This window comes from Anarhichas minor, unplaced genomic scaffold, assembly GCF_050575085.1.
Source record: "Anarhichas minor isolate MPS153535 unplaced genomic scaffold, ASM5057508v1 ptg000052l, whole genome shotgun sequence".
Taxonomy (NCBI): Eukaryota; Metazoa; Chordata; class Actinopteri; order Perciformes; family Anarhichadidae; genus Anarhichas; species Anarhichas minor.
In genome coordinates, this window is record NW_027466498.1 from 1,686,171 (window position 1) to 1,700,409 (window position 14,239).

Genomic DNA, 14,239 nt, shown 5'->3' on the forward strand with positions numbered 1-14,239 from the left:
CCTGCTGCAGTAAAATGAGAGGTTCTGTAAAGGGACTCTGGTGCTTGGAAACACTACCAATGTTGTCCACAGGGACTGCAAAAATCACCACGAAATAAAAGTTCCTTGTAGAAGCTTTGAAAATGTAGAAATACAGTGAAACCAGAGCCACGCTGTGGCTTAGTTACCTCTTGGCACTACTGAAGTTACTGTATTTGTAAACAGCACAATACCGTTTTAGGCTATAGCTTTATAATAATTTGAACTATAGTAAGCTATATTTTATATATATTACTGTACTGTATAATAGTGTATTTGAACCAAACACATTACAGTCATTTAATTTGCACAGTGCTGTAATTTGAAGTGTTTAAGACTCCTCTACTGTACTTTGGAACAGTCAATGGAATTCATTATTTTATATTCATGTAATAAATACACAAATGTCAATTAGATGGTAATCTGCATAAGAAATAAAGATAAATATAAATACAAAATTGGTTTTAACAATCTGATAGTGATCAATTGGATCAATAGTGGTCTGGTGACTGAATGCTCTGCTTTATTTTTTCATACTTGCAGGAATGAGGAGCCTTCCTTCTCCCTAAAGCAAATTCCCAATAACTACTATTATAAATATTTTTTATTCTTGACTGGTCAAGCGTGTTACATTAAAATACTGGCTGTGTTGAGTAACCCCTGTCACACAGTATGTGAAGCTCAAAATCTCAATACTTTGGCACCGAAATATAAGGACAATAATATGTCCTAAGCATGAAGTTGTCCTGTAAAAAAAGCAAGCACTGGATTATTGGTTTGATTATCTGTTTTGTTTTTCATTTTGAAGTATGCCCCTTTCATACAGTACGCACCCCTTTACGTTAATGTCTGAATAAGAGCCGGAGTTATTTTCCCATGAAAGCTTTACATACATGTGAGCAAACAGATCCTAAAGGAGAGTCCTAACTTAAAGTGGAACTTCACCCGCAGGCCTGCTTAGTTGCAGAACAAGAAATGTAAGAACAGACGGAGCGGCTCTGGTCTGCGCTGCCTTTGTCAAAGTTGAAAGTGGTAATAAAGTTGTCTGTTTTGGTGCCTCGGAGCCTCCCTGTTGTTGCATAATACCGTGTGCAACATGATTGGTTGGTGACAGAAAAATCAACCTCCAGAAAAAGAGTACGCCGCTTTTTCGATGCGTAAAATTCACGTTCTGTGTGAGAGTACTCTAAAACATATGTTTGAAAAAATATGTTGACTTGCAAATAATTGCACGAAGAAAAAAAAAAAAGTCAATTGCAGAATCCGTTTTGAAATCAATTTTCAATACATCCTGTGGAAGGACTGATAACACACTCATGTATTTAATATCAGAACTCTAGTCACACTAGTTCTAATTACAGAACAATTACACAAATAACACCTGAATGCCAAAAGAATATTATTTATTAAAGAAAATAGATGAAGCTAGAGATTCATGAAAAGTGCTTTTTTTATTCTATGATTTAAATCAGGGAATGTTAGATTGTAATGTTTATTTTTTATATAGTCTATTATTTGTGTTAAATATTTATTTGTTGATTTTAAAAAAAAGGGTGAAAACATGTCAATATAAAGTATCAAAAAACATTTTTTATATTGGTACTGAAACAAGCTGTATATTGGCACCAACATTTAAAGGCGTCACCACCGCTACTTAAAATAGTGTTTTGGTAACTGACCAACATCGGCAAAGCTCTATCAGTCGATCTCCACTTTCACCCATTTATTCCTTGATAGTCCAAGTTTCCCAGACATGTTAAAGGAGGGAGGGATGAAAGCAGGGGAGAGGAAGAAGAATGAAGGGGTGGGAGCGGGGGGGAGAGCTGTAGTCTTTCTGTGCAGGAGCAGAAAGCTGTTCTACCATCCCAGCTCCCCAAAGTATCATTATTAAAACACTCACTTCAAAAAGGGGGCGCAAAGAGAGGGAGAGAGAAAAAAACAAGGGAGGAGAAGAGACAGCGATGAACGCGGGGAGGAATAAAAAGGGTCCGACACAAAGGGGGAAGAAAAAAGACGAAGGAGCGGGGATCCCCCACTGGACAGAGTAAAAACAAATTAAAAGAGCCCTTATAAAACACAGATGCTGCAAAGAAAATAAACTTCACAAGATTTACTGTTTTGCAAAGGAATCGGAAGACTGGTGGAAAAGCCATCAAGTCTTTTCTCCTCCTCCTCCTCTCTTTATTTCTTCCTCTCTCTCAGGTAACGTTGCGGCGGAGGGATCTATCTCCTCAGCTTTCCCTTTCCCCGCTCTCTTTTCTCTTTGTGCGCCGCTCCTGCTTGTCTGCTATTTCCAGCTGAAGCTCAGAGTCGAGGTCAGGCCGGCCTGTGTGAAAATGGCTTCCTGCCCGGTCCCCCGCTCCCAAACCGCACGCTAACGGGGGAGCTTTTATTAACAGCCCTATTTGGGAACATTTTTCTACAACGTTTTGTATTTTCATTGACATTTCTCATGTCAGGGGGACACCCTACAACAGCAAAAGTACAAATAAAATCCCCAGGACAAGGTTTCTTTCTGATTTAAAGAGTGAAACATGCAGAATATGGCAACAAGCATGGTGCTCACAGCAGTTTGTGCTGTAATGAAGAGGGGGGGGAAATACAGCAATACAGAAGCAGAGCATGTCTACATGCTAAAACACCCATGCACACTTAAGACAAGCAACTCAAGCAGAAGAGGACAATCATCTGAAAGGAACACACACACACACACACACATACACACACACACACACACACACACACAGCATCCTGAAATCAGATCTCCACGTTTACAGCATGTCCGTATTTACACGGCTTCATCAGACAGGACTGAGTCACCGGCAAGAAGAGCTGGGTGGGGGTCACACAGCCCCACTGGATCAGATGACACTCACACCCCAACATTATGTGTGTGTGTGTGTGTGCCGTCATCTGATTCGGGTCAAGGAGCTAGTACCTCACAGTAAAGAGGGATGGGTTATAGCTAATGATTGGATGTTTGGGAAAACAGGAGAGGGTGGTGGGGTGGGGTGGTGTGAGAGGGGTGGAGGGGGAGTGTGTTTGTGTGTGTGTGTTTGTGTTTGGGGGGGGTGCGTGCTGTGCACACACACATCACAGACACTTACAAACCAATTTAGAGTGAGCAGGGGAGGGAGAGACAGTTGGAGCAAGACGGGCTGCATCAGATGGTTTGTGCTGTTTCTTTCAAATGTTCTCAATCAGAAAATGGAAATAAAATGTATGAGATATGGAATGAATGGTGAAAAGCGGACTCAAATTTTAGTCCAACAATAAATGAAAATAAATCCAGATTCGGGTTAATTAGAAAAAAAATAGGACAATGAAAGAAAAAAAAGATCCCAGAATTTTCAGAGAAGAACATGTAAAGAAGTTCTGACAATGTCTTATTTATATTATATATTCTTCTTATTTTCTCCCCCTCTGATGCATGCTACTAAAGTGTGTGGCCTAAACACAAGTGGTATGCAACATGTGAAGTTAATAACATTATGTTTATACATTTAAAAAAAATGTAACGCAGGAAATCTTGAAACCCATATACAGACATCGTACAATGTTTGATATAGGATTGGACCAATATTAAACATATTTCATAAATATTGAAAATAACTGATTTTAAGTTGAATTCAGTATCTCTTGTTACTATTAGCATTTCTTGCTCTTACACCTGCACTTTATCTATTCTTTACTTACTGCAAACGGTTAGGCTCCAACTAAACACTTCACTTCTCTTTTGAAGTTGCTGTTTTTTCGACGTATATCTGGAGCCTGACCGTGTGCAGACCTCCTCTGTGCCCTGCACTGAGCTACTTTTTGTCTTTGCCTGGATGTCCCTCTCCTGAGGACCCAGAGTATGACAATGCCTTCAAAGAGACCAGCAACCAGCATCAATGAGACAAGGGGGAAAAAATAGAAGACAAGACTAAATCATAATTTACCGGAACACAACACAAGGAATTAATTGCATATTGCCTGTATAAAATATGTATTACAAAACAAACACATTTGGTATTTCCAAGTATTCTTTTTCCATCTGAAACAAAATGACCTTTGTCATTACAAGTGATAACAACCAGATCAGAGTGAAGCCTCCTCAGTCGACCTCCCGCTCAGAGAGGAGATTGGCTGCATCCGTCAGTGTGTCTGGCTCTAAATGCTTCTCCTCTTATAACCCAGTGGTCCGAAGGAGAGGAAACAATAAGGCCGGCAGAGAGGAGATAATAAGACGTCTGCGCAGCTGCCGCAGCCGTCCTCTACTGACTTTATGAGCGACTGGATGAAGATGATGATGTCAAACTGGAACGTTCGGCATTTCCTTCATGATTAAATAATAGGAACGGTGATTTCCCCGCAGTCAATGCAGAGTTCAGTCCATTCTTTTCTTTAATGAGGTTGCTGTTTTGTTATTTGTTTTTATCACAGCAGCCCCGTCTTTTTTTACATCAATAATCAAACATCCCGAGCCCTCGCTTGCTGCACACCACATCCGAAAACACACACACACATTGCTGTCGCACATATAGATCTGGTTCGATGTCGCCATTTCAAAGGAACCCTGTTCTAATGCTGATTGACTGCAACAGAGAAAAAACACGGGGCCCATTTGATCCAAATGTAGCCAGCAGAGTCTAAATGAATGGTGTGTCAAACACACTTAGGCATGATCGGAATAAACAAGGACCAGGTTTCTTTTACAGGATTGAAGGTGTCTTCCTTTTTAAAAATGAAATCTATGTTACTTTTACATGTCATGCTCAAAGACGACTCGTGATTATTGCATTTGCTTGAAGACAACATTGCATTTGTCCTTGAATGTCTTGAGGAATGTCCTGCCTTGTAGTATCAGTTTTATACAGTACACCTACTAACGATCAGTCAGTAGAAAATAAGGTGATATTTTGAATATATTTTGTATACTGGAACTAATCAGGTTCCACAACTTGCCTACCGACCTGTTAAGCCTGACACTGGTGTAACGCTTCTACTTCCTTTAAGAAAGAAAAAAATAAAGTGAAATGAGAGAAAAATAAAGCAAAGCAAAAAATGATGGGGACACTGCAGCAGCAGAACAAAGGTGGGATGTAAAACCTATTGATCCAGTGACAATGGAAGGCTTTTGGCTTTTCAGAGCATGCACTTTTCACATGGTCGGCAATAAGCTTGAAGCCACAAGTGCCTTCTCTGTGTAATGGCAAGCCAGCTTTATTTCTTTATCTCTACCTTCCAATTTTGAAAATCAAATAATGATGAGTGCAGTGGCGGGCACCCAGTGATAAGAGGGTTTAGTGGTTGTGGAGATTGAGTTATTAGGGTTCGTGTAAAAAAAGGACAGAGGTCTCTGGCGGGGCCCGAACGCCGGCCAAGATTCATATTCCTCGCACTGTGTATTTTTGGTCGCTTTAAAAGCCCTAAAAGTACAGGGGAAGGCTAATTTTCAGAGTAAACAGCTTGTTCGATTGCAGTGTGGTTTTGCGCTGAGCTCTCCGTTTATTGACTCAAGCCGAGCTGGGCTCTGGCTGCTCTGCCGACCACAGGGAGAAGCCTGCCGACGGAGCCTGCAACAAATACAAGCCGCTAACACTAGCTTACCTTTGATGGCACACAACTGTTAAATCAAATGTACTGAGTAATGTACAAAGCCTAATCCTCTCGACTCTACGGCAGGTTGAGGGGAAAAAATGCTTTTAAAAGAACATCTGCTCCTTTTAGAAAGCTATTTGTCATTTCCTATTTCCTGCTGACCAACAATTTGTAGGTTAAATTATTAAGATATTTACTGAATGCGCTGCTGGACTATATGCGTCCAATGAAACGTATTAATTATGAGAACCAAACACTGCGCTGAAGAAGAAACAAAAAAATACATTTTCATAGCAGTTTAGAAAAATGTTAAATACAACAGATTTCCACTATCTCCACCACCTTTAATGTCTAAAGACAATAAAAAAAGAGGACAGAAAATGCCCAAAAGACAATTACAGCTAAGAGGCCTCTATATTCAGCAGAAAAGTGTTCACACTGTCTCTTGAGAAACCTAACTCCTGAGGAGGGCTGCAAGTTGTTTTAGCTGGAGGAAGTGACCATTCATTAAGAAAGCCAGAGAAATGACCCCGCTCTCTCTCCGTTGTTAGATTTGTATCAGAGCAAAACCCTTGCAGCACAACTCAAGCTTTCAAGTCCTTTCCTCTCTGTTTGTGCGGCTGCTCTGCTCCTCCCTCTCCCAGCGGTGGGAATCCTGACCACACAGCGCCACACGGAGGACTGCTCCGGTACTAAAACACAGGGCTGCCACCAAGATTTAATGCATCATTCCACGGCTTTGGATTATCAAAGTGAATTACTGACATCACTTACAATTCATGTATCCTTCATTAATGATCTCCATAGCAATGCTCTTTACTAGTTAGCTAAGAACAATCGAATGCTTTGAAATAATGAATAAACAGTTCACTTCATTTTAGCATATTCAAGTGACAAAGTTTTTGACAATTGATATTCCCAGATGTTCCCCAAAGTCACTGCTCCTGTTTATATGTAGCTACTCGTGGAGACACAGAAGCACAATACAAATGCTCAAGGACGAAGAAAAGGAAGCAATGCTGCTGTCAGAATAAAAGAGTCTGAACTACATGTCAGTGTACACATTGTGTACAGATGGACGTGATACGTGGGACAGGCTCAAACAGGCCGAGTCAGCTCTGACCCGTTCTCTTTCTATTCTATATGATCTCTGCTGGACTGCACAGAGGCACACAACACACCAGCACTTTGCTTTGCCTTGGACAACCTGAAACTGTTTGTGTTTTGACTCTAAAATGTCACGTCAATGGTCAGCTGTTGAATATAAATGCCTCAGCACAACAATTGCTTTTTTTTTCTTTTTACAGATGTTGATTACTGAACTATGAATAGAAATGATGGAATACATGTAATATTATTGTTATATAATGAATTTGGGACATTTCTAGGCAATATGATGTATGTTGTGAAACAAGGTTTATCTGATTGGTAGTGATGGTTTATCTGTAAAGAGATTTGTGATATGCCATGTATATCAAGGTAGTTAGAACAACAGTTAAAATGTATCTCTTTACTTGTTTTGCTAGCTTGAGCACTCTTCACTACCGAATGTGTGGCTTCTTCATCTTCTGTGTTCGACTTTATACGACTCCAACTGAACCTCAATAAACATGCAAATGACAACACATCTGGTTGTATTTGGTCGTTGTAGGCAATGTTACAAATCAATAAGAGGGAATGCTTTAACAGAACATGAAATCATCTTTACATCAAGGTAATGGAGTTAATATTACATTTGGATCAGCCAGAAACAGACGTTCAAATGTGGTTATTTTACCCATAAATCCTTTCTCAATTGTTGACAAAACATTCTCACCACATCGTACATTTAGTAGCTGATAGCAGCTTTCAGTTGTAACACGCGATCTTCCTAAATTTGATTGCTTGACTCTTTCACCCACTCCAATTTTGGGTTGGGGGAGGAGTCAGTTGCAGGCATACGTAGGTGAGGCTAGAGATGTCATAGCAAGGACAACGGGATGTAGAAGTAAGAAAAGGGAAATGAAATGAAAAACCATGATGAACATGTGGGGCTGATGTGGCTTTACAGATGCTGGTTAGCTCCGTCTCAGGCTGGATCCAAAGCAGACAGCTCATCACGCTGACTGAAAGTCATCGCTCTCACTCTTTCACACTCTGTACACGCTTTTGAAAGGAACATGCTAACGTGATCGGGTCAATCTGTGCGAAACAGAGATTTCCACATATTCAACTGTACTCTGTAACTTTTTAACTTACAGTATACCTACACTGTCAAAGGCAGGGTCACAGTGAGGTCGTGTACATATGTGTCACACACCAGCAGTTATGAGGTAATGTTTCCTCGGCAGAGAGTTGGTGTTTTTCACCACAGGACGATGAGTGACGAAGGGGGAGCGCTGGCGGAGGAGGGAGGCGAGATAAAACACAAGTCCAAACCCAAATAAGCAAGCCGTCAGCCTCTAATAGCAGAAAGGAAGTGTCCCTTTATCAACAAGTGAATTAACAGTTTCCCGTCACACCTTGTTTTTTGCCTCCCCCCCTCTCTCTGAACCAGCGCCAGGGCCCAGATGGCCCAGTGATCGGACCACCGGGGCTTCTGCTCGGTGAGGAAACAAATCTGTTGCACTGACTAATAGCCTCATGTTGATGTTTTATGGTCGGGAAGTGTATGACCGGAGCTGTGTATACACACTACAGGCACCAGCGCCTGTTGAGAAATGCACCAGAAAAAGGCAGATTAAGAGGGCAAAGTACAGCCCTTCACAAAGAAATATGAAGACGGATCAAATGACAAAATGATTATGATCAAGTTGTTTTTTGGAACGATCAAAACCTGTGTGCACTGCACGCTGCTGTATTATACAGCACGCTGTGGTTAGATGTGAAAAACATCTGAATAATAAAAGTCGACGGTGGCTGCCATGTGCCGGGTATAGCCTCAATAACCTCTGCCCTGTGCACAGAAACTGCACTCACTAATCAAGCCTTTCATGCGCTGGGCCGCAGACCAACTGTGCTTTACAGCGTGGGACGCTCACATTATAGGTCATCACCTCATATGACAATACATGCAACGCACAGGGGAAAGGCTTTGGGGAAAAGAAAAAGGGGGGGGGTGGGGGGCACACACTGTACACGTAGGGACGTACAGCGATGTAAATAGCCGTTCCAGATCTTAACAGTGACAAGACGGCAGCCAATTGCAGCCTCTATTTTTAGGCCGGGGCTGGCAGCTTTGAGTAGGATGTGTACTTTTCTACAGTTCCTTCCCAAAAATCAACGCTGTCCTCGCTGGCGACAATCACAGAGCAGCTGTTGTGGCTAGGTGGCCCGGCCCCGACTTGCCTCACCCTGCTGCTTTCTGCCAGCGCAAGAAAAAAACCACCTTCACTGCCCAGAATTCACACCCGGCTCGCAAAAACAGGCGGAAGGCAGACACAAAAGAAAATGTGTTTGCATCCGGTGAAAATTGCGCAAATTATGGAGTTTTTATCAACGCTGGTGGCAGCAGTAGTGGTGGAGGGGGCTGGTGTTCTAAATTTACATGTGGCAGGATGTCTTGGAGCCGATATCTTCAGAATGACAGACATGCCGAGACCTACATGACCTTGCCCCACAGGGATCTCACTGCTGAACTGATAATGACCTGTGATATGCACTTTCTGGCACTTTATGGTTAGCACCATGTAAATATATGTTTCGTCTCGAGGGTGAGGATCATCTTGTTTTGGTGCAAGAGCTTGTGGACAAGTCTAGTTTATCTCTGACTTTAGTGTCCCAGAAACACCCAGAGAGGACCCAAAAATGTACTGTACAGTAAATAAAATTGCAGAGCGCATAATCTCTGCTGCTGTGACCATTACATAAAAAAAGCAGCGCTGCAAAAAGGGCAAGAAAACCATATCGTATCACATTGTATTCAAAACACAATTGCATTGGATCATTACGCATAACTGCCATTGAGACTTTAGATATTAAGATATTGAATCTACTTTTCCAATCGAGCATTATGTTATATTTGCCGATATATCGTTATATCATTTTTAAACTCTCAAACGTCAATGTCGGTATCAGCCTCAAAACCCCTCTATTGGTGCGTCTATAGAGGCTAGATGTCCCACAATGCAATGGCTCATCTGGAAGACAAAACTGTCAATTATGGCAGTGGTGCTAAACAGGTTTAAGAAACGTTGAACAAAACCCATCATTGAATGCTTCAGGAACTCACAGATCAATGCATAATGTGTGTCCTATCAGCATGCATAGACACATATATACTGTGCATGCATACATGTGCATGGGTTTTTCAGGAGGGGGCTTTAAATCGTTCTGCTTATTTGTAGAATTATTTGCAGTGTGGGTAAAAAGGTGCAGGTGCTTTCAGAAACACGTGTGATGTCTTAAAGCGCAGACGTACCTCACTTAACAAATAAGGGAAGGTCACAGTAACATGTTGACCTCATAAGGTGTGGGACACTACTGTATGGATGAGGTTGTAACCCTTGAAGTACACAAAGTGACTGACTCGTAGCTCACACAGAGAGGGGCTTTGTGTTTTTTATCAGACTGTGAGCTAGTGTCCGTATGGTATGGATTAACACCTTGATAAAAGCAGTGTGAAACGTGACTTCAATTTCCTGTGGATTATATTCTATACTGTAAAATATTAGAGTTATGAAAACCTTCAATTTTCCTCTTTAGAGTCGAGCAAGTTCACTGCAACGCCACTGACATATTTGAGTGACCTGCTCCTTTTTGTATTTCACCATAAAAAAATGATCTGCAGATAGTTTATCTTCTTCAAAAGTACACACACACACACACACACACACACACACACACACTCACACACACACACACACTCAATAAGGTATCACTGTGAGGACTAATTGTTGACAGGTGGCCCTAATGCTCTCCTTTGAAACAAAAGTGTGATTTACGACCATGCTCCCCGAGACCCCGGCTTTCAGCGCTGCTGCTACTACAAACTTATCTTTCTCTCCCTCTGTCTGCCTGCCGCTCCTCCTCCTTTATTCCCCCCCGCTCTATCTCTCCTTCGTTTTCTCTCAATCGTACCTCATTACTTTGCTCACTCACTTTCACCTCCTATCCCACTTTGAAGTTTCTGTCCCTCTTTGTCTGTCATCGCAGCGGAGCAGTGACTCTCCAAAGTCAGACATCCTTTTAATGTTTGATGGCCTATTTTTCACAGTGTGGAGGAATGTGAATGTGTGTGTGTGTGTGTGCGTGTGTGTGTGTGTGTGCGTGTGTGTGTGTGTGTGTGTGTGTGTGTGTGTGTCGGGGGTTACAGAGGGGTATGGGTCTAGACAAGGGAGACAGGACGGAGAGAGAGGAAGCAAGGGCGCCATCTTTCAAACGAGTGTGTACGTGGCAGGGGGTGCAGTGAGAGTTCTAGGGGGGGGACTTTACTCTGTCACCTATTCCGGCCTATGAGGAACTGAAGAAATAAGCGATATGGATACCTTTCCTATCACAGTATGTGTAATTTTCAAAAATAACCAGATAAGACAGTCTGTGTCTAGTCAAGTTAATTAATTGGGGTCATATTTTACATGCAAAATATTTTGAATTCAATATTATCTTAAAGTTGTCCTGCTCACTTTGTTCACAATGGCCTCCTACAACGACAGATATTAAAGAGAAGGGTCATTTGCTTTGGACGGTATAACGAAAGCTGACTCAGACATGATCCACTCAAGACCATCTTGCAATCAAATGACACCAGCCGCAATGTCAAATCGGACCAGGGGCTTAAAGTGTGTGTGTGTGTGTGTGTGTGTGTGTGTGTGTGGCTCCTTCACCACACAAGGGAAGTTGCTAATTGAGAGTAAACTGTCAATAATCATTTTGTCTAATTTAATTCTGTTAAACACTTGAAACAGTTTAACAAGAAATATTAAAAAGTTTTTAAAAAGCTGAGATGATCTCTAAAAGGAGAACAGCTGATCCATCTTAGAGGTCCGCCCACCAAACTTGTTGCTAACATTGGAGCTAACCCCCTTCAGTTCAACCAGCAGGTTGACGCTGCCTCTTGCCTGGTTGAGACGCTATCGCCGTGATATAAACACCTGGCAAAGTACTCTAAACCTGCTCTGTGGTGGTTCCTCCTACAGTAGGTGTCTCCAGGAGCACATTTGGGCATGATGACTCACACACAGACTCTCTAAGTGAAAACAATACCAGCGAAGCTGTCGACCTGAACACTGGCAGCAGCATAATGTGCTATTAATTAACAAATAGAGTGAGTAACTATAAATGACATTTGTCTTGCAATTCACAGGTTTGCATCCGTTTTTTACCCAAAAATAAATTCATTCCTGTTCATGAACAAATCTTTGCATCAAAATGAGACTGAAGATTATTCTTTACCTAAATTCAGTGCATTTTCATTTTGCCCATTTGCTCTCTAATACACAGTACACTACTCCTCTACTCTTTCAGGACAGTTTTTAACAGGCTACCGCTGTACATTGGGATTGGATTGCCACTTATGGTTGTTAGGAAGCGCTTGATTTGATATGCAGCAGACGTTTTTGATGAGCGGGGCACACATTTTAAGTACCAATGTCGCAGTGCATCATGTTCATTTAATTGTGGGAAGCCTAAATCGTGATCGCGATTAACATTAGATTAATTGTGCTCTCATGACACCCATCCCCTAAAAATGCCATTTCATCCTACAAGGTATTAGTATTTTGAAGGGTGAAGGGTCTGGTTTCCACTCCATTAATCTGAAAACCATCTAGTGCAATGAGCGTTTAAAACACATGATACTACTCTATTATGCCAAACGAGCCACTGGTCAGTTCCTAGTCTTTTGGTTCTCTGAAGTGTTTACCGAGTTCTTCACCTCGCCCTGGCTGCAGTACACCTATCAAAGCTCAGGGCTATTCCTGGAAAGCCATGACTAATGACAACTGTGATATTTTACACTGAGTAACACCTCTGGGGTCAAGCAGTGCAGTTGACACAAAGTGTGTGTTTATCAGTGTGTCTCTATGTCAACTAGGGACACACAGACAGTGTGAGCGGCCTGCACTGATGTTTGACAAACAAGGTGGACAAGGTTGTGGCAGAGCGATCAGAGTCCCTGGAAAAGAGCTACTGAGATGACCAGTCACTGGAAACACACAGAGATACACCGAAAAACACACACACACACACACACACACACACACACACACACACACACATACACACACACACACACACACACCTGGACTCAACTATAGCATCATCTAGCCTGAAGCAACATCTGCTACTTATATTAAGATTAGTTGAAATATACATTATACAGAGCTTTTTAGTCTCGTTTAGCGCATTATTATCTCCGCCAGGAGATTATGTGTTCGGACGTGTGAGTTTGTGCATGCATGAGTATATTCATTCAATCAAACACGTTTTTAGTTGAGCTTGTTGTTTTGGTTTTACAGCACATCCACGGTGCGGTTCAGCTCTCATCGACCTCAGTAGGCAGCCAACATCTGTGAGAAACATTTTGCAGATAAAGATCAAGATACTTTTCTCAGAAGTTGGTATAACCAGGCGGCTGGAAACACGACTCCAAAAGAATGCTTGTGCTCTGTGTGGGTTGGATGTGTCAATATTTAAGAATATGGTTACTCGGGATCTGTGAGCTTGTTCGTTCAGTCAGAAGTTCAGTGCTGAAACGATTCGTCGATTGGCAAATTAATCAGCAACTGTTTTTAAAATTCAACTCATTTATCAAGCAAAAATCCTCTGGTAAGAGTCTCTCAAATGTGAGAAGAAACTTTACTCGTTTTACACTAGTATCACAACTATTGATCACAATTACTGATCTTTTGGATGAAAAGCAAAACCTGTAGGCAGAAAAAGTGAATGTAGTTTCTTAAGCTTTCTAACAGCGTCATCATGATATGAACCTGTAAAGTCTACATCACCTCCCGCATGCTGCTCACTAAGATGCCATCCTTAACACGCAAAGCGGAAACTACATCAGCAAGCCCCTCCTCACCGTGCAGTGGAGACCCCGACGGGCTGCTGGACAGGCCTGGTATAGGGCTACAACGGCCCCCGATGCCTCCTCCTCCAACCAGGATGCAGCCACCTCCTCCTATGCCTCCTCCTCCTAACGCAGCCACCCGGTTCAGCTCCTGTTCGATCTCCTCCAGGCCAGCGCTCTTTTGGAAGCGAGACATCCGGTTGACCACGCGCGGGGACATGTGCGTGCGGGCACAGGGTGCACCGCCATAGGTGTTGACGGGAAACACGTGGGTCGTGCCGCGGAGGGTGCTGATGGCTACCCAGCGACTGTCCTGGCTGAAACACATGTCCTGGACCTGGACAGAGACAGGACAGGTACAGAGGTCAGGGGACAGTGATGAGACAGAGAATGTGCATAACATATGAAGGATGAAATTATTACACTATATTTCCAAACACTTTGCTCATGATTGAGTCTTAAAGAGCTCCAACAACAACACATTCTTTTACAAATGATTCAAAATGTATCTATATTATAAAATGCATTATGTTGAAATATTGAAAGGTGAGGAGCGACAGCAATTGTGACAGTGAGAGGCAGCGGATGTATCTATCCGACTGTGTTGTTTTAAGTATGACTTAAATCTGAAGAATGTCTCCTCTCACAGGG

At 42.2% G+C, this 14,239-nt stretch overlaps 1 protein-coding gene across 3 annotated transcripts in view; it reads right to left on the reverse strand.

Moving 5' to 3' along the window:
- The window catches only part of bcas3 (BCAS3 microtubule associated cell migration factor), a 351,541-nt gene that overhangs the window by 263,134 nt on the left and 74,168 nt on the right, over positions 1-14,239 (reverse strand). For all 3 annotated transcript variants that reach the window (XM_076075476.1, XM_076075477.1, XM_076075478.1), the window contains exon 15: positions 13,601-13,925. In XM_076075476.1, coding sequence (XP_075931591.1) covers positions 13,601-13,925 — 325 coding nt within the window. The remainder of the gene's footprint in view (positions 1-13,600; positions 13,926-14,239) is intronic.